At 48.0% G+C, this 25,902-nt stretch overlaps 1 protein-coding gene across 4 annotated transcripts in view; it reads left to right on the top strand.

The window, feature by feature from the left end:
* ATP9A (ATPase phospholipid transporting 9A (putative)) overlaps positions 1-25,902 on the top strand; it is a 167,912-nt gene that overhangs the window by 14,377 nt on the left and 127,633 nt on the right. For 3 of the 4 annotated variants that reach the window (XM_045363135.3, XM_045363136.2, XM_074005564.1), the window contains exons 2-3: positions 18,801-18,945; positions 23,207-23,320. In XM_045363135.3, the coding sequence (XP_045219070.1) occupies positions 18,801-18,945; positions 23,207-23,320 (259 nt within the window). Of the gene's footprint in view, positions 1-15,661; positions 15,783-18,800; positions 18,946-23,206; positions 23,321-25,902 lie in introns of those variants that run through there. The other variant, XM_065523316.1, reaches the window with a different exon arrangement.

The following is a 25,902-nucleotide window of genomic DNA, read 5'->3' as shown; positions in this document are numbered from 1 at the left end:
TGCAGTCCAGCCTGGGATGGAGTGTGACCCTGTCTCCAAAAAAAAAAAAACCCCCCCAAAAACCCAAAAAACAGAAACATTAAAAAATCTCAAGAGCTTTACATTCCTAATTCATTGAGAGATATAAGTGGTGGTAGGACCCACAGTGGGCTTCAGTGAGGGTACATGTTGAGCACTGGAGCCAGAAGGAGGATAAACAATGGAATCCTCATCTGCACAGAAAAAGGGAATCCTTCCTTCCTGTTACGTCTCCCTCCTTCCTTCCCTTCTTTATCCGCATGACCCATGGCTGCAAGGAAGGAGCCACGTCCAGCCTCCTGCCTCTTGTTGGATGTGGAGCTCTTAGACCCCCTTGTGTGTCTCATGGAAGCTCCCATAGCAGTGCCAGCCACCGTAGCAGGGTTGGAGGGAGGAGGAAGGCAGGCTTGGCAGTGCCAGTGGGGACCCTTGGTGTGTCCCTACTGGGTTCCTGCCATTTGGATTCCTCCCTAGGTTGCCATCTAGACAATTCAGAGGTGGCTCTCAGATTCTACAGCTTGGTGAGATTGCCAGACTCTGGCTAAGAGGGCTGGCTCCGGGGTCAGCCTGCTGGACTCACATCCTGGCTCTGCCCCTTACAGGCTGTAAGACCCTGTAAGGTGCAGTGTCCTCATCTACAAGAGGGCGAGGATAGAAGCCCCTGACTGTAGGATGGTTGGGAGGAGCAAGGCAAGTCATTCGCCTTGAGGGCTTTGCCACAGCGCTTGGCACACACTCGGCACTTACTCATGTTTTCGCTTATTGTTTTGGTGTCTAGGAAATTGCTTTCCACTGGATTCTGTTCTGTTTTCTGGAATCTTGTGGGCCATGCTGTGTGGGGTTGCCAGCCAGGCTTTGTGGCCTAGGCCTGTGTTAGAACCTATGACCGAGTGTCTTGGGTAAACACAAATGCGTGAGGTGAGGGAGGAGTGCTGGGCACTGGGGCATGTGAAAGGGGAATGAGTCATCAGCCCGCGCTTAGTGACAGAGCATCTTTGTGTGCCAGGCCTGGGGGAGGTGAATGGGATCTGGTCTCTGACCTACAAACTCATGGCAAGATCCGAGGCTGCAGACAGAGCTGTGTGCTGTTTGGGCAGCAGGGTGAGCTTTATTATTTTATTATTATTTTTATTTATTTTTGAGACAGAGTCTTGCTCTGTCACCCAGGCTGGAGTGCAAGCGACGCAATCTCGGCTCACTGCAACCTCAGCCTCCCGGATTCAAGCGATTCTCCCGCCTCAGCCTCCCAAGTAGCTGGGATTACAGGTGCCCACCACTGTGCCCAGCTAATTTTATTGGATTTTTTTTTTTTTAAGTAGAGACAGGGTTTCACCATGTTACCCAGGCTGGTCTCAAACTCCTGAGCTCAGGCCATCTGCCTATCTCCCAAAGTACTGGGATTTCAGGGTGAGCCACCGCGCCCGGCCTATTTTATTTTTATTTTTATTTTTTTTATTTTTTTTTTTTTTTGAGACGGAGTCTCGCTCTGTCGCCCAGGCTGGAGTGCAGTGGCGCAATCTCGGCTCACTGCAAGCTCCGCCTCCCGGGTTCACGCCATTCTCCTGCCTCAGCCTCCCGAGTAGCTGGGACTACAGGCGCCCGCCCCTGCGCCCGGCTAATTTTTTCTATTTTTAGTAGAGACGGGGTTTCACCATGGTCTCGATCTCCTGACCTTGTGATCCGCCCACCTCGGCCTCCCAAAGTGCTGGGATTACAGGCGTGAGCCACCACGCCCGGCCTTATTTTTAAATTAGAAAAAAATGTACTGAGTCAGAGTCACAAGGTTTAATACTTAACAGGATAGAGGTGTATCCATTGCAAAGTCAGTTTCCCTCCCACTCTCTCTAGTCAGTTACCCTGTGCCCTTCCCCAGGCAGTGAGTCTTACCATGTTCTTCTGTATTGTTCTAGACATTTTTAAGCATTTATAAAAAAAAACACCATGCATCTTTATATAGATAAATAGATATATATTTTTCTTTTTTATTCTGTTATTAATATGCCCTACACCGTACATGTATTTTTCACTTAACCGTACATTCTGGCCGGCGGTGGCTCGCGCCTGTAATCCCAGCACTTTGGGAGACCAAGGTGGGCGGATCACCTGGGGTCAGGAGTTTGAGACCAGCCTGGTCAACATGGTGAAACTGTCTCTACTACAAATACCAAACTTAGCCAGGCATGGTGGTGGGTGCCTGTAATCCCAGCTACTCAGGAGGCTGAGGAGGCAGAAGAATCACTTGGACCTGGGAGGCGCAGGTTGCAGTGAGCCAAGATCGCACCACTGCACTCTAGCCTGGGCGACTGAGTGAGACTCCGTCTCAAAAAAAAAAAATTCTGAGTTCATTCCGTGTCAGTATATAACAACCTTCTTCACTACCTTTTTGAAATTATTTATTTATTTACTTGTTTAAGATGTGGGAGCTATGTTGCCCAGACTGTCTCAAACTCCTGGGTTCAAGTGATTCTCCTGCCTCAGCGTCCCAAATAGCTGGGACTACAGGCACACACCATTGTACCTGGCCTTTGATCATTATTTTAATGCCTTCATAGTATTACAGTGAATAGTACTGTAGTTTGTTTAGCCAATCTACCACTGATGGTCATTTAGATTATTTCTCCATTTTATTTGTTTGTCTGTCTGTCTATCTATCTACTGTCTGTCTATCTACCTACCTACCTACCTACTTATCTATTTAGCTATCTTTAGAGGCGCTGTCACCCAGGCTGGTCTTGAACTCCTGGCCTCAAGTGAACCCGGGCCTGCAAAGTGCTGGGGTTATAGGCGTTTGCCACTGAGCTTGGTCAGTTATATTTATTTTTTCTAATGGTTTATTATTACTAGGAATGTCACACAAGTCTTTGTGCCCATGTTAGACTGTATGGAATATCTGGAAGGGGAATGGCTGAAGTGAATGTACATTTGTAATTTTGATAGCATCGTCAAAATGTCCTCCGTGAGGTTATGCTGACTTACATCCTTGCCAGCAGTGACAGCGCCTGTTTGTCCATCCTTGCCTTTATTAAGATTTTTGACTTTGGTCATAAAAAAATGATATCTTGGTGTGGTTTTAGTTTTGTATAATATTTAAAAATTGAGTCAGTTGCCAACATTTTATAACTGAATATTTACTCTTCAGAATGTCTTTGTCTTGAAGAATCAGATGGTCTAGGCTTGTGTAGGAACTGGACTGGAGGTGTGCCCCATCCCACTGGACCTTGTGTTTATTTTCATTAATTATTTTTTCTCCTTCTCCTCCTCCCTCCTCCTTCCTCCCTCCCCTCCTCCACCTCCTTCTTTCTTCTTTTCTTCTCTTCTATTTTTAAAAAACAAATAGAGATGGGATCTCACTATGTAGCTCAAGCTGGTTTCGCACTTCTAGCCATAAGTGATCTTCCTGCCTCAGCCTTTCAAAGTGCTGGGATTACAGGCATGAGCCACTGCACCTAGCCTATGTATTTTTTATGTGGCTTGCTGGGCCCCTGTAGGTTTGAGTTTGCCAGTCCTGGTCTAGAGAGAAACAGACCAGTAAAGTCTAAGAGAGCCCGAACTGCTTCCTCCTCTCTTTGCGAAGAGCACAGAGTTGGGTTTGAAAGGATAGATAGAAGATAAAGGGACAGGCTTGCAGGAGGATGTCTGGTGTGAGTGGGTCTTACAGGCATGTTGGGTAGTTTGATAGAAATGGAGCAGTGGGGGAAGATGAGAGCATAGGGTTCTGGGGCATGCCTGCCTTGGTTGCAGGAGAGTGGCTTGGTAATGGGACAGCAGAGATGAAAAGGTGAGAAGACGAGAGCCTTGGACTTGAGTCTGATAGCTGTAGGATGATTGTGGGACTATCGCCTTTCCCTGTCTCTCCAGCCCTCAGTCTTTCCCTGTGAATATTCTGCTGCTCAGCAGGCCTGACTCCTCTTATAGATATGACTCGCATGTCGTCCCACTCCCACACTTTCTTTTCCTGTGTTAATGTGCTAAGGATAATAGCCTCCAGCTCCATCCATGTCCTGCAAAAGACACAATCTTGTTCTTTTTTTATGACTGTGTAGTATTCCATATGCATATGTACCACGTTTTCTTTATCCAGTCTGTCATTGGTGGGCATTGAGGTTGATTCCACATCTTTGCTTTGTGAATAGTGCTGCAGGGAACATTTGTGTGCAGATGTCTTTGTGGTAGAATGATTTATATTCCTTCGGATATTGAAATAAACTTTAAATGTCACATTTTGGGTACTCAGCAGCCACATGTGACTGGTGGCTACTGTGTCGGATGGTGCAGTATAGAATGGTTCCATCATCACAAAAACCTAGCAGGCAGTGCTGCGCCGGAGCAGGGCTCTCCACCTCGGGACTGTTGACATTTGGGGCCAGATTACCCTCTCTGGTGGGGCTCTCCTGGACATTTTAGGATGTTTAGCAGCATCCCTGGGCTCTACCCACTATGTGTCAGTAGTACCCCACTCCCCTGCAGTTGTGACAATCAAACACATCCCTAGACATTGTCAAGCGTCTACAGGGGCAAAATAACCCTGCCCTGTTATTGAGAACGATTGCTGTTGACTAATTCAGACTGCTTTTCTTTTCTTTTCTTTTCTTTTTTTGAGACAGAGTCTCAATCTGTTGCCCAGGCTGGAATGCAGTGGCAGAATATTGGCTCACTACAACTTCCTTCTCCGGGGTTCAAGCGATTCTTCTGCCTCAGTCTCCCCAGTAGCTGGGACTACAGGCACCTGCCACCATGCCCAGCTTTTATATATATATATATATTTAGACAGTCTCGCTCTGTCACCCAGGCTGGAGTGCAGTGGCGCGATCTCGGCTCACTGCAGCCTCTGCCTCTTGGGTTCAAGCAATTCTCCTGCTTCAGCCTCTGAGTAGCTGGGACTGCATCCACACCCAGCTAATTTTTGTATTTTTAGTAGAGACGGCGGGGTTTCACCATGTTGGCCAGAATGGTCTTGATCTCCTGACCTCTTGATCCACCTGCCTCAGCCTCCCAAAGTGCTGGGATTACAGGAGTGAGCCACCGCACCTGGCCCACGCCCAGCTAATTTTTGTATTTTTAGTAGAGACAAGGTTTCGTCATGTTGGCCAGGCTGGTCTCGAACTCCCGACCTTAAGTGATTCGCCCCCCTCGGCCTGCCAAAGTACTGGGATTACAGGCATGAGCCACCATATCTGGCTACTTTTAATTTTTCTTGGTGTTCTTTTTGGATCTGCCCAACGTCAGTGCTGAGACTGTTCTTTCCTGGACCTTGTAACTTCCTGGAAGGTTCGTGTGTCGTGCAGAGAATTCAGCAAATATTTGCGCAGTGCGTACTGACTATAGGGGAACTCGCAGCAGAGATGATGGTGTCTGCGGAGGCCAACTCCTTCCCTACTCCTTGTTATATTAGTTACCTTTTTCAGAAACATTGTTCCCTCGGCTTTGCTCCTCTAATATTTGCTTTTCCCTTGCATTTCAGCCAGATTGTATGAAACCATTGTGTATCTGGTTAGCAGACTATCTGCTGTTAAAACCTTTATTTGTCTTAGAGTCCAATCCTAAGAAAATCCATTTCGGTTTTCCTTTATATAAATGGTCTAGGCTGGGCGTGGTAGCTCATGCCTGTCATCCACCTTGGAAGGCCCAGGCGGGTGGATCACCTGAGGTCAGGAGTTTGAAACTAGCCTCGCCAACATGGTGAAACCCCATCTCTACTGAAAATACAAACATTAGCTGGCCGTGGTGGTGCAGGCCTGTGGTCCCACTACTCAGGAAGCTGAGGTGGGAGGATCGCTTGAGCCTGGGAGGCGGAGGTTATATTGAACCGAGATTGGGCCACTGCATTCCAGCCTGGGTGACAGAGTGAGACCTTGTCTCAAAAAAAAAAAAAAATAAAATAAAATATGAATAAATAAATAAATAAATAAATGGTCTGAGCAGGAAACAATGTAAACTAAGTTATTTCTAAACTTACATTTTAACCTAGTTGAATGGCTGTTGTTATCAATGGGTGAGAAAGTTATTTCATATTTTCCTTTTTTATCTGGAAAAATAGCTTAAGAGAAAGAACTTTTTTTTTTTTTTTTGAGATAGAATCTTACTCTGTCACCAGACTGGAGTACAGTGCCAGAATCTCGGCTCACTGCAACCTCCACCTCCTGGGTTCAAGCAATTCTCCTGTTTCAGCTTTCTGAGTAGCTGAGACTACAGGTATTTGCCACCGCACCCGGCTAATTTTTGTATTTTTAGTAGAGACAGGGTTTCACCATGTTGGCCAGGATGGTCTCGATCTCTTGACCTCATGATCCACCTGCCTCAGCCTCCCAAAGAGCTGGGATTACAGACGTGAGCCACCGCGCCTGGCCTAATTTCTTACTCTTAAAGGATTCGGTCTTGCAGCCCATCTCCCCAGCCTGTCTGGAATGTGGGATGGAAGTTTATTTGTCATGGCAGTGTCAGACGGTCCAGTTTCAGTTTGGTGTTAAGGAACAACAGCAGCACCCACACCACCAAGGTGACAGCTGCCACAACACAGCTTCGGGCCACTGCTCCTCTGGAACCCTGAGGCGCCAGGGAGCTGAAGTCCATCCATGCGACACACGGGGTGTGGCTGCAGCTTCCCCGGGAAGAGAGAGCTGCGTGTATAAATCCACTTCTCAGTAGGAAGGCTGGCTGTCACCTCTCTTGTTTGGACAGATGTGGGGGAATTTGGTCACTTGTAAATTTGCCACCAAGCTCAAGGTTTCTGCTGTGGGACAACAGTTCCAAAATGTTGGGCAGGCAATGGTTCTGGATGCTGCATGATAAATTTAAAGAATTCATGGGCAGGAACTGAATCGCATTGAGACATTTAGCAAGATGCTTATTTATTTTTCAATTTCCCTTCAATATTTACAGCCCTGTCAGGGCCCACTTTTTAGCACCAAACACTTGCTAACTTCTCAGCAGTAAAGAAAGGAGGGACCAGGCGCGGTGGCTCATGCCTGTAATCCCAGCACTTTGGGAGGTCGAGGCGGGTGGATCACCTTAGGTCAGGTGTTCGAGACCAGCCTGGCCAACATGGTGAAACACCGTCGCTACTAAAAATACAAAACTTAGCCGGGCATGGTGGTGCACACCTGTAATCCCAGCTGCTTGGGTGGTTAAGGCACAAGAATTGCTTGAACCCAGGAGGCGGAGGTTGCAGTGAGCTGAGATTGTGCCACTGTACTCCAGCCTGGGCGACAGAGCGAGACTCTGTCTCAAAAAAAAAAAAAAAAAAAAAACAAAAACAAAACAGAAAAAGAAGGGAGGAGCAGCAGCAGCAGGGTAGGCTTCGGGCTCAGAGGCACTGCCAGCTGCAGCAGCCAGCCGGAGTGGAGTAACACACTTTGCTTTTCATTGTGCTGGTTTTGTTATTTATCTTCTATTTATGGCAAGTGATACTGGTTTCTAGTTATGGTAATGGCATGAGGTTATCTTTTTTTTTTTTTTTTTTGAGACAGTGTCTTGCTCTGTTCCCTAGTCTGGAGTACAGCGGCATGATCAGGGCTCACTGCAGCCTCGACTTCCTGGACTCAAGCGATCCTCCGTCCCTAAACCCCCACCTACCTGAGACTATAGGCATGTGCCACCACGCCTGGCTAATTATTTTTGAATTTTAGTAGAGATGAGGTCTCACCATGTTGCTCGGGCTGGTCTCCAACTCCTGAACTCAAGCGATCTTCCCGCCTCGGCCTCTCAAAGTGTTGGGATGACAGGTGTGAGCTATCCCTGGCCAGAGATTATCATTTAAAATACATTTATGTAAATGGGGTGAATCTATTTTAAACAAATAGTTTATATATAAAACCTAGAGCAGGAGTTCTCAACTGGGCACAAGTGGCGTTTTGGGCTAGATACTTCTCTGTTGTGGCGGTTGTCTGTGCATTGTAAGGTGTCTCGCGGCATCCCTGGCCGCCTCCATTCACTAGATGAGAGTAGCATCTTGGAGTTGTGACAACCAACAGTGTCTCCAGATATTGCAGGATACCCACCCTGGGGGTGCAAAATTGCCTCCAGTTGAGAACCACTGATGTAAGGTGATCAAATTTAGACAAAATCGTGTAGTTAGAAGCTAGAGGTATTTGGAGATCATAGAAATCCCATGTGTGTATGAAAATGGCTGAAGTTTGGGAAACTCTGTTCAGGCAAGCTTCCCTCCATTGTGAGGTCCACTTACTTTTTTTTTTTAGACGGAGTTTTGCTCTTGTTGTCCATGCTGGAGTGCAGTGGTGTGATCTTGGCTCACTGCAACCTCAGCCTCCCAGGTTCAAGCTCTTCTCCTGCCTCAGCCTCCCGAGTAGCTGGGATTACAGCCATGCACCACCACGCCCGGCTAATTTTGTATTTTTAGTAGAGGTGGGGTTTCACCATGTTGGTCAGATGGTCTCCATCTCCTGACCTCGTGATCCGCCTGCCTTGGCCTCCCAAAGTGGCGTGAGCCACCATGCCTGGCCTATGAGATCCACTTACTCACGTTCATGTGTGCGTCCTTTGCCACTGACATCAGTTCAAGATTAAGGTGGAAGGAGGTGTCTTGAAAGGGTTGCTCTCCAGCAGCATTGGCCAGTAGAACTCTCAGCCATGATGGAATGTTCTATGTCTGCACAGTCTAGTCTGTAGTTAGTGGTCACATGTAGCTATGGAGCACTCAGTGCGGCCAGGGAAAAGGAGGACTTGAATTATTTTAATTAATTGAAACTTAAAATAGCCACATGTGGTAGAAGCCGCCAAGGTGGACAGCACAACTGTAAAGAAGTCAGAGTAGTAAGGACAGGATGATGAAATGCAGGCTTTAAGGTGTAGACTGTACTCTTTAAACATTATAATTGGGGCCGGGTATCGTGGCTCACGTCTGTAATCCCAGCACTTTGAGAAGCTGAGGTGGGAGGATTGCTCGAGCCCAGGAGTTGGAGACTAGTCTGGGTAACACAGTGAGACTGTTTCTACTAAAAATAAAAAAATAAAAAAAAATTATCCAGGCGTGGTGGCACACACCTGTAGTCCCAGCCACATGGGAGGCTGAGGCAAGAGGATCACTTGAGCCTGGGGAGAAGGAGGCTGCACTGAGCCATGATGGTGCCACCGCACTCCTGCCTGGGCGACAGAGTGAGACCTTGTCTCAAAAAACAAAAACAACAACACAAAACCCATTAGAATTGAAGACATATAAAACCAACAGGAATGTGTCTTTACACATGGCCCAGCCGTGTGGCAGAGAGAAATCTTTTTTTTTTTTTTTTTTTTTTTTTGAGACGGAGTCTCGCTCTGTCGCCCAGGCTGGAGTGCAGTGGCCGGATCTCAGCTCACTGCAAGCTCCGCCTCCTGGGTTTACGCCATTCTCCTGCCTCAGCCTCCCGAGTAGCTGGGACTACAGGCGCCCGCCACCTTGCCCGGCTAGTTTTTTGTATTTTTAGTAGAGACGGGGTTTCACCATGTTAGCCAGGATGGTCTCGATCTCCTGACCTTGTGATCCACCCGTCTCGGCCTCCCAAAGTGCTGGGATTACAGGCTTGAGCCACCGCGCCCGGCCCAGAGAAATCTTTTTATTTATTTTTTTGAGATAGAGTTTTGCTCTTGTCGCCTAGGCTGGAGTGCAATGGTGCAATCTTGGCTCACTGCAACCTCCACCTTCTGGGTTTAAGCGATTCTTCTGCCTCAGTCTCCAGGGTAGCTGGGATTACAGGTGCCCACCACCACGCCCGGCTAATTTTTTTTTTTTGAGATGGAGTCTCACTCTTGTTGCCCATGCTGGGGTACAATGGCACGATCTCAGCTCACCACAACCTCTGTCTCCTGGGTTTAAGCAGTTCTCCTGCCTCAGCCTTACAAGTAGTTTGAATCACAGGCATGCGCCACCACCCATCTAATTTTGTATTTTTAGTAGAGACAGGATTTCTTCATGTTGGTTAGGCTGATCTTGAACTCCTGACCTCAGGTGATCCACCCGCTTTGGCTTCCCAAAGTGCTGGGATTACAGGCGTGAGCCACCATGCCCAGCCTAATTTTTTGTATTTTTTGTAGAGATGGGGTTTCACTATGTTGGTCAGGCTGATCTTGAACTCCTGACCTCAGGTGATCCACCCGCCTTGGCCTCCCAAAGTGCTGGGAATACAAGCATGAACCACCGCGCCTGGCCTGCCAGACAGGAATCTTAAAAGATTTTAGGTAGCGGCTGACAGACTCCCAACTAAAATTGGTTTGAGTTGGCTGGGGCATGGTGACTCACACCTGCAACCCCAGCACTTTGGGAGGCTGAGGCGGGCAGATCCCTTAAGTCCAAGGAGTTTGAGACCAGCCTGGGCTGTATAGGGAGACCTCTGACTCTGCAAAAAATTATAAAATTAGCCAGGTGTGGTGGTGCATGCCTGTAGTCCCATCGGGAGGTGGAGGTGGGAGGATTGCTTGAGTCCAGGAGGTAGAGGCTCCAGAGAGCTATGATCTCGCCACTGCACTGCAGCCTGGGTGACAGAGTGAGACCCTGTCTCTAAATAAATAAATAATAATGAAACAAAGTAAACTGGCTTGAGCAAAGTAAAATACAACAAAAGCCATTTTATTGACTCTGAGACTGAAAGTCTGGGGATGGGTGAATCTTTGCACTCTCTCGAGGTTATCAGGAACTTCTCGTCTCTGCTGTCCTCCTTGGGGGCTTCATTTTCAGGCCGACTAGTCCCTAAATGGGAACAGGGCGTCTGTCCCCTGCCCAGGCGTGTTTTCTGCTACCATAGCAACCCCAGGGAGAAGAGCACGTCTTTCCAAGTATTTCTAGCAAAATCCCAGCCAGGGGTCTCGCTGTCCCTTCTCAAGCCATCATGTCCAGAACATCCAGGGCTCTCCCTGGCTGAGCCTGGAGTCTGCACTCATCATGCCTGAAATTCAGAGATGGGGTTGGGCTCAGCTAAACCCCGTGGAAAGAAGATGGAGGAAATTGACTTTTAAAACCATGATTAAAGAGTAAGTGTAGGTGAGGTTAGGAGATCGAGACCATCCTGGCTAACAAGGTAAAACCCCATCTCTACTAAAAAGTAGAAAAAATCAGCCGGACGTGGTGGTGGGTGCCTGTTGTCCCAGCTACTAGGGAGGCTGAGGGAGGAGGCGGCGGAGCTTGCAGTGAGCCAAGATCGTGCTGCCCGCTCTCCAGTCTGGGAGACAGAGCAAAACTCCATCTCAAAAAGAAAAAAGAGTAAGTGTAGGATAGAAGAAAACTCTGTATGGCAGCCTAGGACTGAGGGAGTAGACCTAAGAAAGGACATACTTGGAAGGGGCCCCTCTCTGGGGCCAGGGTTCAGACCTGGTTGGGGACATTGGGGTCCAGGCTGTTGGATGGCAAGAAAGTTGGCGGGCTTGCAGGGCCAGAGCTGGTCTGCACCCATGGGGAAGGGGGAAAGCAACCTTCCAAGTGCAGATGGGGCTGGTGAGTCATAGCTGGTGGTTCACACGTGTCCCTCCAGAGTGTTGCTCTGTCACCCAGGGTGGAGTACAGTGGTGCGATCTCAGCACACTGCAACCTCTGCCTCCCAGGTTCAAGCGATTCTCTTGTCTCAGCCTCCCGACTAGCTGGGACTCAGGCCTACAGGCACCTGCCACCATGCCTTGTTAATTTTTGTAGTTTCAGTGGAGGTGGAGTTTCTCCATGTTGGCCAGGCTGGTCAACCTCCTGACCTCAAGTGATCCACCTACCTTGGCCTCCCAAAGTGCTGGGATTACAGGCGTGAGCCACCACACCCAGCCTCCCTCCAGCGTTCTCTACTGAGAAAGCTTAACACTGGAGCTCTGAAAAGGAGAGAGGCAAACACTTTGTTATTTATTTACTTATTTAGTTATATTATTATTATTATTATTATTATTATTATTTGAGACGGAGTCTCGCTCTGTTGCCCAGGCTGGTGTGCAGTGGCCCGATCTCCACTCACTGCAAGCTCCGCCTCCCGGGTTCATGCCATTCTCCTGCCTCAGCCTCCCGGGTAGCTGGGTCTACAGGTGCCTACCTCCACGCCCGGCTAATTTTTTGTATTTTTAGTAGAGACGGGGTTTCACCATGTTAGCCCGGATGGTCTCGATCTCCTGACCTTGTGATCTACCCGCCTCGGTCTCTCAAAGTGCTGGGATTACAGGCATGAGCCACTGCGCCCAGCCTGTTTTTTATTTATTTTTATTTTATTTTATTTTTTTTGAGACAGAGTCTTGCTCTGTTGCCCAAACTGTAGTGCAGTGGTGTGATCTCTGCTCACTGCAACCTCCGCCTCCCGGGTTCAAGAGAGTCTTCGGCCTCAGGCTCCCTGGTAGCTGGGATTGCAGGTGTGTCATGCACCACCATGTCTGGCTAACTTTTGTATTTTTAGTAGAGACAGGGTTTCACCACGTTGGCAAGGCTGGTCGTGAACTCCTGACCTCAGGTGATCTGCTCACCTCGGCCTCCCAAAGTACTGGGATTACAGGCGTGAGTCACTACATCCGGCCGAGAGGCATACACTTTCGATGGGGCTTGTGCTGTCCTACAAGTAGGAGAGAGAGAGCTGGAACTGAAGCTGGAGCTGCAGTCTGGGCCTTGGTTTGATCCTTGGCCTTTGGCCAGCACAGCCTAAGATCCTTAGTAGTGTGGGCACGAGCACGCTTCCCAAGTTTGGAGTGGGCAGTGTAGGCAAGTCGATGAATTTTGCTGCCGACACCCTTTGAGATCTTGGGCTCAACCTCTTTGGACTTTGCAAGGGTCTTGATAGCCTCAACATGTGCACTCATGGCCTTGGTGGTGTTGGCCTGCATCTTCTTCATGCCCTTCTTGTTGTACTTCTTGGCAAAGTGCATGTTCCTCAACTTGGGGTTCACCCACTTAAGAAAGTCGTATCGGCCGGGCGCGGTGGCTCACGCCAGTAATCCCAGCACTTTGGGAGGCCGAGGTGGGCGGATCACGAGGTCACGATGCCAAGACCATCCTGGCTAACACGGTGAAACCTCATCTCTACTAAAAATACAAAAAAATTAGCCGGGCGTGGTGGCGGGTACCTGTAGTCCCAGCTACTCGGGAGGCTGAGGCAGGAGAATGGCGTGAACCTGGGAGGCAGAACTTGCAGTGAGCCGAGATCGCGCCACTGCACTCCACCCTGGGCAACAGAGCAAGACTCCGTCTCAAAAAAACAAAAAAAACCCAAAAAAGGCCGGGCGTGGTGGCTCAAGCCTGTAATCCCAGCACTTTGGGAGGCCGAGACGGGTGGATCACGAGGTCAGGAGACCGAGACCATCCTGGCTAACATGGTGAAACCCCGTCTCTACTAAAAATACAAAAAACTAGCCGGGCGAGGTGGCGGGCGCCTGTAGTCCCAGCTACTCGGGAGGCTGAGGCAGGAGAATGGCATGAACCCGGGAGGCGGAGCTTGCAGTGAGCTGAGATCCGACCACTGCACTCCAGCCTGGGCGACAGAGCGAGACTCCGTCTCAAGAAAGTCATATCTTTGTGACTGGGATTTCTTTTTGTTTGTTTGTTTTTTAAAACTTCTTCTAAAAAAAAAAGGATGCATGTGGACTGAGATTTCTTGATGCCATTTCTGTTCCATTTTCTGGACTGGTTGTGTGTAGTTGTATGTGGACTTGGACATGTCTGCACCGGAACCCACAGCTCCCGAAGTGCCTGGAACTGGAAGAGGACTTCATTCTTTAGAGGGGGTTGGGAATTTCATTTATGGCTTATCCCTGTTTATTTAACCAGTCTTCCTTTGATGAACCAGTGTTATGGTCTGAATGTATCCCTTCCCCGTAAATGTGATAGTTGTATAAAGTGGGGCATTCAGGAGGTGATTGGGTCATGAAGGCAGAATCCTCATGAATTCTGTTATAAAAGAGGCAGGAGGGGCTGAGTGCAGTGGCTCACACCTGTAATCTCAACACTTCGGAAGATGAGGTGGGCAGATCACTTGAGCCCAGGAATTTGAGACTAGCCTGGGCTACATGGTGAAACCCCACCTCTCCAAAAAAATACAAAAATTAGCCAGGTGTGATTGTGCTTGCCCGTAGTCCCAGCTACTTGGGAGGCTGAGAGGTGGGAGGATTGGTTGAGCTTGGAAGGTTGAGGCTGCAACAAACTGAGATCATGCCACTACACTCCATCCTGGGCAACAGAGAGACCCTATCTCAAGAAGAAAAAAAAGAAAAAAGGGCATGAGGGGCCGGGCACAGTGGTACAACTTGTAATCCCAGCACTTTGGGAGGCAAAGGTGGGAGGAGAGCTTAAGGCCAGGTGTTTGAGACCACCCTGGACACCATAGCAAGACCCTGACTCTACAAAATATTAAAAAATTAGCCAGGCATGGTGGCACATGCCTTTAGTCCCATATACTTGGGAGGCTAATGTAAGAGGATTGCTTGAGCCCAGGAGTTTGAGGCTGCAGTGAGCTGTGATTGTACCACTGTACTCCAGCCTGGGTAAGAGTGACTTTTTAATTAAAAATTAAATAAATAAATAACAGCAACAACAAAAAGGCCGGGTGTGGTGGCTCACGCCTGTAATCCCAGCACTTTGGGAGTTGGGAGGCCGAGGCGGGCGGATCATGAGGTCAGGAGTTCAAGACCAGCCTGACCAACATGGTGAAACCCCGTCTCTACTTAAAAATACAAAAATTAGCCGAACATGGTGGCGCATGCCTATAATCCCAGCTCAGGAGGCTGAGGCAGGAGAATCATTTGAACCCAGAGGTTGCAGTGAGCAGAGATCGTGCACTCCAGCCTGGGCGACAGAGTTAGACTCGTCTGGGAAAAAAAAAAAAAAAAAAAAAGGCGTGAGGAATGGGCCTCACCAGGTACTGAATCAACTGGTGTCTCCATCTGGGACTTTGCAGCCTCTAGAACTAGGAGCAATACATTTCCATTGTTTGTAAATTACATAGTCTAAGGTATTTTGTTATAGTAGCAGGAAGGGACTGAAACAAATGGTTAGATTTGTTTCCAGTCTCTTGCTCCCACAGTGGAGTGAGTGACCTGTACTTTGTGCATATGCACAAAGATGATAGGCTAAGCAATTAATAAATAGCATATCTGGATAGCTCGATGTGTGGAAACTTCTGCTAAAACAAAACAGAACAAAAATGTTGTATAAACAGTCAACCTGACAGTTTATGATTCTCTTAAATTCATTTTTCATCTTTCATTGGAACCATGCAACTATGAAAACAGTCATTACTGGATTATTATAAGAGAGGGAGAGAAATCCTGGCTCATAGAGGAGTCAGTCTTAAACATCCAGTAAGGTTTCTGCAAATACAATGATGCGTATTTTCTGACAAATGAATCTTCCCTCCCTCCTTTCCTTCCCTTTTTCGCTCCTCCCTTTCCTCTCCCCCTCCCTCTTTGCTTCATTCATTCAAAATGTATTCAGTGAGTGTCCACTGATGGCCAGCATGGGCGATTTGCACTTGGGAACAGGAGTGGGGAGAGTGAGTGGACTCCTTGAGGCTTCTGTGTGTGTCTCTGGCTTTTGGACAACTTAGAAAGGGGCTAACGAGAATGAGTTACTAGAAGTGAAATCTCTTAGCAGAGCCACACTCCACCATGAATGCCGGTTTACTGGAATGAGGATGCTATTTTTAAGAAAGAGCATTGTGTTTCATCATGGAAATTTTGAGCATCTGAGCAGGCAGCCTGCTGGCTCACTCATCTTTAAGGTCCTGATGCACAGAGACTGTGTTTGCTCAGCTCTGTACCCCAGCACCCACCAGGACCTGCCCTGTTGGAAGAAGGGAAGAAGGAAGGTCTGGGTAGACGAGTAATATGTGAGTTGTTGGTTTCACCTCAGCTGGCAACATCCCAGGGGGCTGGCGGGGCTGGCAGGGCTGGGACCTTGTCTCAGCCTTTGAGTGCTGGGGCAGTGAGGTGAGCAGTCCAACGAGGGACGTTTTTGTTGCAGTTTTTCGGGAGCTGGCACTTCTCAGAATGCCTTATTTAATAAAGCTGTTCTGAAGGACAAGCTGCCCTTTTTGGGGTCCTCAGAGTAGCTTTGTTTTGCAAGAGCAGCCCAGATTCCTCAGTGTTCCTTTGCCTTGTGGGAGGGTGACCTGGGAGTGGGGTGCCGAGGTTGGCACCCATGTGCTGCCCTCTTGGGAAAACCATGTTGGGGGCGCCCTTGGGGTCATTCTGCCAACAGCTGGTGTGCTGGCTTCTCTCCAGGTTATATCGAGCTCTGGGACATCATCTTTGTGCCTTGCTCCTCTAATGTGTTGCTGAAAAGGAAAGCTAGGGGTGGAGAGGAGATTCCCCCGCTTCCCCTTTTTCCTTTATATAGCAATCTTGGTGGAACCAGCAGCTGTGACAGCATGGGTTGGGGAAAAGACTAGGCTTTAAAATAAGGCTGACACAGTTCAAGGCCAGACCCAGCTGTTTCTTATGTCTCTGCAGACTTGGGTGCTTTAACTGTTGCAAGCTGCCCCTTTTTTTTGTTTTGTTTTTGGAGACGGAGTCTCCCTCTGTCACCCAGGCTGGAGTGCAGTGGCATGATCTCGGCTCACTGCAACCTCTGCCTCCCGGGTTCAAGCGATTCTCCTGCCTCAGCCTCCGGGGTAGCTGGAATTAAGGCGTGTACCACCACACCTGGCTAATTTTTATATTTCTAGTAGACACGGGGTTTCACCATGTTGGCCAGGCTGGTCTCAAACTCCTGACCTCAGGTAATCTGCCTGCCTCAGCCTCCCAAAGTGCTGGGATTACAGGCGTGAGCCACCTCGCTCGGCCCAAGCTTCTCACTTATCTATGAAGCATAGATGTAGTACTACTGCTTATTGTGATTTATTTATTTATTTATTTATTTATTTATTTATTTATTTATGAGACTGAATCTCGCTGTCTCCCAGGCTGGAGGGCAGTGGCGCGATCTCGGCTCACTGCAAGCTCTGCCTCCCGGGTTCACGCCATTCTCCTGCCTCAGCCTCCTGAGTAGCTGGGACTACAGGCGCCCGCCACCACGCGTGGCTAATTTTTTTTTTTTTGTATTTTTAGTAGAGACGGGGTTTCACTGTGTTAGCTAGGATGGTCTCGATCTCCTGACCTCGTGATCAGCCTGCCTCAGCCTCCCAAAGTGCTAGGATTACAGGTGTGAGCCACTGCACCTGGCTCGATATATTTATTTTCTTAAATCCTTTTATTCTAAAATGAAGCCTATCTTTAAAAAAAAAAATTTTTTTTTTTTTTTTGAGGTGGAGTCTTGCTCTGTCACCCAGACTGGAGTGTAGTGGTGATATCTTGGCTCACTGTAACCTCCACCTACTGGGTTCAAGTGATTCTCCTGCCTCAGCCTCCTGAGTAGCTGGGATTACAGGCTCCCGCCACCATGCCTGGCTAATTTTTGTATTTTTGGTAGAGATGAGGTTTCACCATCTTGGTCAGGCTGATCTCGAACTCCTGACCTTGTGATCCACCTGCCTCAGCCTCCCAAAGTGCTGGGATTACAGGTGTGAGCCACCGTACCTGGCTAAAAAATTATTTTTAACAGAGATGAGAGTCTTACTTTGTTGCCCAGGCTGGTGTCAGTCTCCTGGACCCAAATGATCCCGCCTTGGCCTTCCAAAGTGTTGGAATTACAGGCATGAACCACCATGGCTGGACGAATCCTACTTTTTGGAACACAGTCTTGTGCCACATACTGACATATCAGCCTACCACAGACTACTTTTTTTTTTTTTTTGAGACAGTCTCACTCTGTCGCCCAGGCTGGAGTGTGGTAGCGTGATCTCGGCTCACTGCAAGCTCCGCCTCCTGGGTTCACGCCATTCTCCTACCTCAGATTCCCGAGTAGCTGGGACTACAGGTGCCCACCACCATGCCTGGCTAATTTTTTGTATTTTTAGTAGAGACAGGGTTTCACCATGTTAGCCAGGATGGTCTTGATCTCCTGACCTTGTGATCCGCCCGCCTCAGCCTCCCAAAGTGCTGGGATTACAGGCATGAGCCACCGTGCCCGGCCCACAGAACACATATATAACTGTGTCCCCATTAGATTGGAATACTGTATTTTTACTGTGTTTAGATATGTTCAGACACAAGTACTTACCATTGTGCTGCGACTGCCTGCCTTATTCAGTACAGTCTCATGCCGTACAGGTTAGTAGCTGAGGAGTAATAGGCTGTACGCAGCCTAGTGCGTAGCAGGTGATAGCATCCAGGTTGTGTAAGTCACTCTAGAATGTTCCCACAGTGCCGAAACGGCCTAATGCATTTCTTAGAACATATCCCTGTTGCTTAAAACTGCATGACTGTAAATAATTTGGGATTGGGGACAAAGTATCTTTTTATTTATTTATTTATTTTTTGAGACAAGGTCTCACTCTGTCGCCAGGCTAGAGTGCAGTGGTGCGATCTCAGCTCACTGCGACCTCTGCCTCTAGGTCTCAAGTGATTATCCTCCCTCAGCCTCCTGAGTAGCTGGGATTACAGGCATGCGCCACCACGCCCGACTAATTTTTGCATTTTTGATAGAGATGGGATTTCACCACGTTGGCCAGGATGGTCTCGATCTCTTGACCTCATGATTTGCCCGCCTTGGCCTCCCAAAGTGCTGGGATTACAGGCATGAGCTACCGCTCCCGGCCAGGACAAAGCATCTTTTATTTTGACCACAGCTTCATGGGAGCTTCTGTTCTCTTTTCTTTTTTCACTGAAAGATGAAGCCTTAAATATGACTGTGGTCCTGCACCAGAGAAGATGCTATAGAGAAAAGCATTTTGAGAAGAGTGGGCAGGCATGAGCACAGCCTTGATGTGTGGGCGTGGCTTTGATGCGTGGGTCTGTCTTTCCCACAGGTGCTGCGAGTGGCTGAGATGCTGCGGTGGAGGGGAGGCCAGGCCCCGCACTGTCTGGCTGGGGCACCCCGAGAAGAGGGACCAGAGGTATCCTCGAAATGTCATCAACAATCAGAAGTACAATTTCTTCACCTTTCTTCCTGGGGTATGTGCAGACAGGGACTATGTTCTTTTCTTATTTCCATCACAATTACATGCATTGGTACAGATGTGATGTGATGTGATGTGATATTATGTTATGTTATATTATGTTATATTATTTTTTAGAGTCTCACTCTGTCGCCTAGGCTGGAGTGCAGTGGCATAATCTTGGCTCACTGCAACCTCTGCCTCCTGAGTTCAAGCGATTCTCCTGCCTCAGCCTCCTGAGTAGCTGGGATTACAGGTGTGTGCCACCATGCCCAGCTAATTTTTGTATTTTTAGTAGAGATGGGGTTTCACCATGTTGGCCAGGCTGGTCTTGAACTCCTGACATCAGGTGATCCACCCACTTCAGCCTCCCAAAGTGCTGGGATTACAGGTGTGAGCCACCCTGCCTGCCGGTACAGTCCTGAAAGACTGAGTTCCCTGTGGCAGATGTCGGTGACTTTTCTGTGCCACCTTAGCCCCTGGTTGTTCATCTTCCCTGAGCTCAGCACTGGGTAGTGGCGGGGTTGGAGGTGGGGTGGGTGGAGGGGGCACCTGCCTCTGTCTTCAAGGCTGTGTGACTCCACCTGCTCGGTTAGAGTAACTAGACATGTATTTGGTGTGCTGAGCCTAAGAGTGAAAAAGTCATTCTGGGGACCTCGCATTATGACCAAAACAGCGGAAAAGAATGTCAGCAGTGCTTAAATTTCCCCCCATCATGACACATGTAGTCAGTATTGGCAAGTTGGGAGATAATAGCTTAGAGGAGACAAAAATAAAGCTGCATTTTAATCTTACCATCTATAGGCTGGGGGCAGTGGCTCAGCCTGTAATCCCAGCACTTTGGGAGGCTGAGGCGGGTGGATCACAAGGTCAGGAGTTTGAGACCAGCCTGGCCAAGATGGTGAAACCCCGTCTCTACTAAAAATAAAAAATCAGCCGGGTGTGGTGGCACGTGCCTGTAGTCCCAGCTACTCAGGAACCTGAGGCAGGAGAACTGGGAGGTGGAGGTTGCAGTGAGCCGAGGTTGTGTCACTGTACTCCAGCCTGGGTGACAGAGCGAGACTCCATCTCAAAAATAATAATAATAATAATAATAATAATAAATAATAACAATAAATAAATAAAAAATCTTACCATCTATAGAGAGAATTTTCATTAATGTTTTTGCTAATGATAAATGTTTCTGGTGGCATAACACTTCCACATTAGCTTACATAAATCCATGGACATGTGCTCAGCAAACCTTCCCCCTAACATGCACACAAATTGAATATCTATTTTTATCCAGCACAGCCTCCAAACACACACCAGTTGACTTTGAGAAGCAGCAGTAGCACTCAGCTCCAATGCAGAAAGGAACATAATGGCAGTGTGAGATATTGAGTGATAGTACAGAGGCACAAATCTATTCAGTTGGAATTTTTTTTTTTAGAGACCTGATCTCACTGTCTTTTCTGGGCTGGAGTGCAGTGGCATGATCAGAGCTATGGCAGCCTCAGACTCCTGGGCTCAAGCCATGCTCCTCTCTCAGCCTCCCGAACAGCAGTTTGAATTTTTTTTTTTTTTTTTTTTTTTTTTTTTGAGATGGAGTCTCGCTCTGTCACCTAGGCTGGAGCGCAGTGGTGCCATCTTGGCTCACTGCAGCCTCCACCTCCTGGGTTCAAGCGATTCTCCTGGCTCAGCCTCCCAAGTAGCTGGGATCACAGACACCCACCACCACACCCAGCTGATTTTTTGTATTTTTAATAGAGATGGGGTTTCACCATGTTGGCCAGGCTGGTCTCTTAACTCCTGACCTCAGGTGATCCACCCACCTCGGCCTCCCAAAGTGCTGGGATTATAGGTGCGAGCCAACGTGCCCAGCCGTGAGTGTTTTTTTAAGTGTGATTTTGACTATATTCATTGCCAGTTTCCTCAACGCCCCCCAACTCTCAGTACCTTAAGTGAGAAATAGGTTTATTCTCATTCATGGAAAGTCTGATGCAGACTGGGCCACACTCCTCCATCTCCTGGCGATGCCACCTGGAATATGTGACCATCAAAGTCACCAGGTTGGCACAAGAGGCACCAATGGCTCTTAGCTGCCTTAGCCTCAAAGAGACACAGTACTTCATTACCTGTTGGCCCAAACTAGTCACGTGGTCTCAGTCTGACTCTCGGGTCCTTGCCAATGGTCAGAACCACACTGCTCCCCAGGGGAGGATTCGACTGTGTTATTTTATGGAATAGAGGTCATATTGTGGACATAACTTTTTTTTTTTTTTTTTTTGAGACAGAGTCTCACTCTGTCGCCCAGCCTGGAGTACAATGGCACGATCTCGGCTCACTGCAGCCTCCACCTCCTGGGTTCAAGTGATTCTCCTGCCTCAGCCTCCTGAGTAGCTGGGATTACAGGCGTGTGCCACCATGCCTGGCTAATTTTTGTATTTTTTAGTAGAGATGGGTTTCACGGTGTTGTCCAGGCTGGTCTTGAACTCCTGACCTCGTGATCCACCTGCCTCGGCTTCCCAAAGTGCTGGGATTACAGGCATGCGCCACTGTGCGTGGCCATGTAAGTTTTTAAAAATAATTTTTTATTTTATTTTTTGAGATGGAGTTTCACTTTTTATTTTTTGAGATGGGGGACTCACTGTCACCAGGTGGGAGTGTAGTGACGTGATCTTGGCTCTCTCTCTGCCTCCTGGGCTCAATTGATCTTCCTGCTTCAGCCTCCTCAGTGGCTGAGACTACAGGTGCATGCCACCACTCTTGGCCAATATTTGTATTTTTTGTAGCAATGGGGTTTCACCATGTTGCCATGGCTGCTCTTGAACTCCTCAGCTCAAGCATTCTGCCCACCTCAGCCTCCCAAAGTGCCGAGATTATAGGTGTGAGCCTCCGTGCCTGGCCAGACATAACTTTTTATCTTTCTTTTTGCACTCAACCTTATAGCATAAGCATTTTACACAAAAACCTCCTCCTAAACAACATCTTGAGTGGCCTATTGCACATACAAAATATGTAGTCTAAGAAATAACACAGTCCGGCCGGGTGCGGTGGCTCACACCTGTAATCCCAGCACTTTGGGAGGCTGAGGCGGGCAGATCATAAGGTCAGGAGATTGAGACCATCCTGGCTAACATGGTGAAACCCTGTCTCTACTAAAAATACAAAAAATTAGCCAGGCGTGGTGGCCGGCACCTGTAGTCCCAGCTACTCGGTCGGCTGAGGCAGGAGAATGGCATGAACCCGGGAGGCGGAGCTTGCGGTGAGCGGAGATCGCGCCACGGCACTCCAGCCTGGGGGACAGAGCGAGACTCCGTCTCAAAAAAAACCCAAACAAAACAAAACAAAAACACAATCTGGATGCAGTGACTCAGGTCTATAATCCCAACACTTTGGGAGGCTGAAGTGGGAGGATCGCTTGAGCTCAGGAGTTCAGACCAGCCTGGGCAACATAGGGACACCCTGTCTCTACAAATAAACAAAAAATTTAGCTGGGCATGGTGGTGCATGCTTGTGGTTTCAGCTACTTGGGAGGCTGTGACAGGAGGATTGCCTGAGCCCAGGAGTTCGAGGCTTCAGTGAGCTACGATCACTCCACTGGATGCCAGCCTGGGTGACAGAGCGAGACCTGGTCTCAAAAAACAAAACCAAACCCTAAAACACACGTAACATAGTTGATGCCCCTGTGTGCCCCTCCATGTTAGATTTTACCCCTTCCCCAGGAAGTAACTGCTCTTCTGAATTTGGTGTTTACAATTTCCATGTATACCATTATTTACTCTTTCTTTTACAAAAGATACTTTTATTATTCATGTGTGTTTTTCTAAACAACATATGGAAGTGTTTAAGCTCTATGTGAAAAGTATGGTGTAAATTGTATTCTTATGCAGGATTTTTTTTTTTTTTTTTTTTTTTGAGACAGAGTTTCGCTCTTGTTGCCCAGGCTCGAGTGCAGTCGCACGATCTTGGCTCACTGCAACCTCCGCCTCCTGGGTTCAAGCAGTTCTCCTGCCTCAGCCTCCTGGGTAGTTGGGATTATAGGTGCCCACCCCCATGCCTGGCTAATTTTTGTATTTTTAGTAGGGACAGAGTTTTGCCGTGTTGGTCAGGCTGGTCTCGAACTCCTGACCTCAGGTGATCCGCCCGCCTCGGCCTCCCAAAGTTCTGGGATTATAGGTGTGAGCCACCACGCCTAGCTGCAGGAATGTTTTTAAATATTAGTTTCCCACAATGTTCCAGATTTCATCAGACAAGCCCTGAGTGTCTTTCTCTGTTGTCTCCCTCCATTCCAGGTGCTGTTCAACCAGTTCAAATACTTTTTCAACCTCTATTTCTTACTTCTTGCCTGCTCTCAGTTTGTTCCCGAAATGAGGCTTGGCGCACTCTATACCTACTGGGTTCCCCTGGTAAGTTAATCGGCATTGTTTGTTCAGTAACCTTAGAGGTTGGGAAACAGAAAGTTCTTTGTTTCTCTCGCTGAGGTATCTGGAATGGGATGGTGGCCTTGTAAGGGAGAGGATGCCCTCAGATCAACACATTGGGAGTCTCTGAGACTTTAATGTTGAAGCTCCGTTTCATATACCACCTGGATCAAACTACAGCAAAGGCTGTGCCATTCATTCATTCGTTTAGGTGTTTGGTCTTGCATTATCTCAACAAGGATTTATTGCATGCTTATTGTATATGGCACAAGTCTAGACTCTGGGAACACAGTGGCAAATGAGAAAGACAAATCCCCTGTCCTCATGGATTGTATCACAGGTTAAGCATCCCAAATCCAAAATCCCAAAGGCTCTAAAATCTGGCCAGGTGCAGTGGCTCATGCCTGTAGTCCCAGCACTTTGGGAAGCCGAGGCGGGCAGATTGCCTGAGGCCAGGAGTTCGAGACCGGCCTGGGCAACATGGTGAAACCCATCTCTACTAAAAATATAAAAAATTAGCGGGGTGTGGTGGCACGCGCCTGTAGTCCCAGCTATTTGGGAGGCTGAGGCAGGAGAATCGCTTGAATCCAGGAGGCAGAGGTTGCAGTAAGTTGACATCACGCCACTGCACTCCAGCCTGAGTGATGGAGAGAGACCTGTCTCAAAACAAAAACAAAAACAAACAAAAAATTCCAGATAAATAAAAATAGTGCTCCAAAATCTAAAACTTGTTGAGCACTAACATGGGACTCAAAGGAAATGCTCACTGGAGCGTTGTGGATTTTAGATTTTCGGATTTGAGATGCTCAACTGGTAAGGATGGCACAGATGTTCCCCAGTCTGAAAACATCTGCAATCTCAAACACTTCGGCTCCCAAACATTCTGCATCAGGGATGCTCACCTTGTGTTTGGATTGTTTTCTGAGATCACATTTTATTTTTATCCAATGTAGAGTATTTGAGTGTGAGGGGTTGGAAAAGTAGCAGAATCTGCTTTTGTGCATATGATGTGTGGCAGGACCGAGTGGCCCCTCTATTCCTTCCCTCGCCTCCTTTTCGTTCTCTCTTGCTTTGGCAGATGGTGGTAGAGTACCTGCTGTGTGCCAGGCCCTGTGCTGGGTTCTGGGGGTGCAGCAATGAACAGAGTAGACGAATACTTCTGCCCTGTAGGGCTGATGTTCAGAGGGCGTAGACAATAAACCAATAAACGGAATTGTTACAAATTGTGAAAAGTGCTCTGAAGGTAACAGAATAAGGTCATAGGACAGATGGGGTATCCCAGGTACATTTAGTATTTTTTGCATGAATGAAGGTGAAGGGTAGGAGATGTGAAGGGGCAGCGTTAGCCTGTGTGGCTGTGAAAGGCCTCCTGAAAAGTGATGGGAAGAAGGAGCACATTCCAGAGGGCAGCAATGCAAAGGCCCTGCAGCAGGCATGTGCTTAGAGCATTTGAGAAATAGAAAGAGGTCCAATGTAACTGAGCTGTGGAGAGGGCAGAATGGATACCCTTTTTTCTCCAAACTGAGATATTATGAAATGCAGTTGCTGTTTATATTCTCAACAAGTGGGACCTGGGGGAACACTTGGATTCTGTGTTCATAAATCTCATTAACATTTTTATTTTTATTTATTTATTTATTTATTTTTGAGACGGAGTTTCGCTCTTGCTGCTGGAGTGCAATGGCGCAATCACGGCTCACCACAACCTCCGCTTCCAGGGTTCAAGCAATTTTCCTGCCTCAGCCTCCTGAGTAGCTGGGATTACAGGCGCCCGCCACCGTGCCCAGCTAATTTTTGTAGAGACAGTGTTTCACTCTGTTGGCCAGGCTGGTCTTGAACTACTGACCTCAGGCTATCTACCCACCTTGGCCACCCAAAGTGCTGGGATTACAGGTGTGAGACACTGCGCTTGGCTCTATTTTTATTTTTAATTAAAGAATTTGCTTTTAGGCTGGGTACGGTGGCTCACACCTGTAATTCCAGCATTTTGGGAGGCCGAGATGGGCGGATCACAAGGTCAAGAGATCGAGACCATCCTGGCCAACATGGCAAAACCCCTTCTCTACTAAAAATACAAAAATTAGCTAAGCATGGTGGCATGCACCTGTAGTCCCAGCTACTCAGGAGGCTGAGGCAGGAGAATCGCTTGAATCCGGGAGGTGGAGGTGGCAGTGAGTGCCACCGCACTCCAGCCTAGTCAACAGAACGAGACTCCATCTCAAAAAAGAAAAAAAGAAAGAAAAAAAAAGAATTTGCTTTTAGAGACAGGGTCTCACTTGGTCTTGCCCAGGCTGTAGTGCAGAGTACAATCATAGCTCACGGCAGCCTTGAATTCCTGTGCTAAAGGAATCCTCCCGCCTCAGCCCCCTGTGTGGCTGGGACTACAGGTGCATGCCACCATGCGTGGATAATTTTTTTTAATTCATTTTTTTCCCCATAGGTTATTGGGGTACAGGTGGCATGTTGTTACATGAATAAGTTCTTTAGTGGTGATTTGTGAGATTTTGTTGCACTTATTACCCGAGCAGTATACACTGCATCCTGTTTGTGGTGGTTTATCCCTTGCT

The sequence above is a fragment of the Macaca fascicularis genome, chromosome 10 (assembly GCF_037993035.2).
Source record: "Macaca fascicularis isolate 582-1 chromosome 10, T2T-MFA8v1.1".
In the NCBI taxonomy this organism is placed as follows: Eukaryota; Metazoa; Chordata; class Mammalia; order Primates; family Cercopithecidae; genus Macaca; species Macaca fascicularis.
The sequence above is the reverse complement of the archived record's forward strand: the minus strand, read 5'-3'. Positions and strand labels throughout refer to the sequence as shown.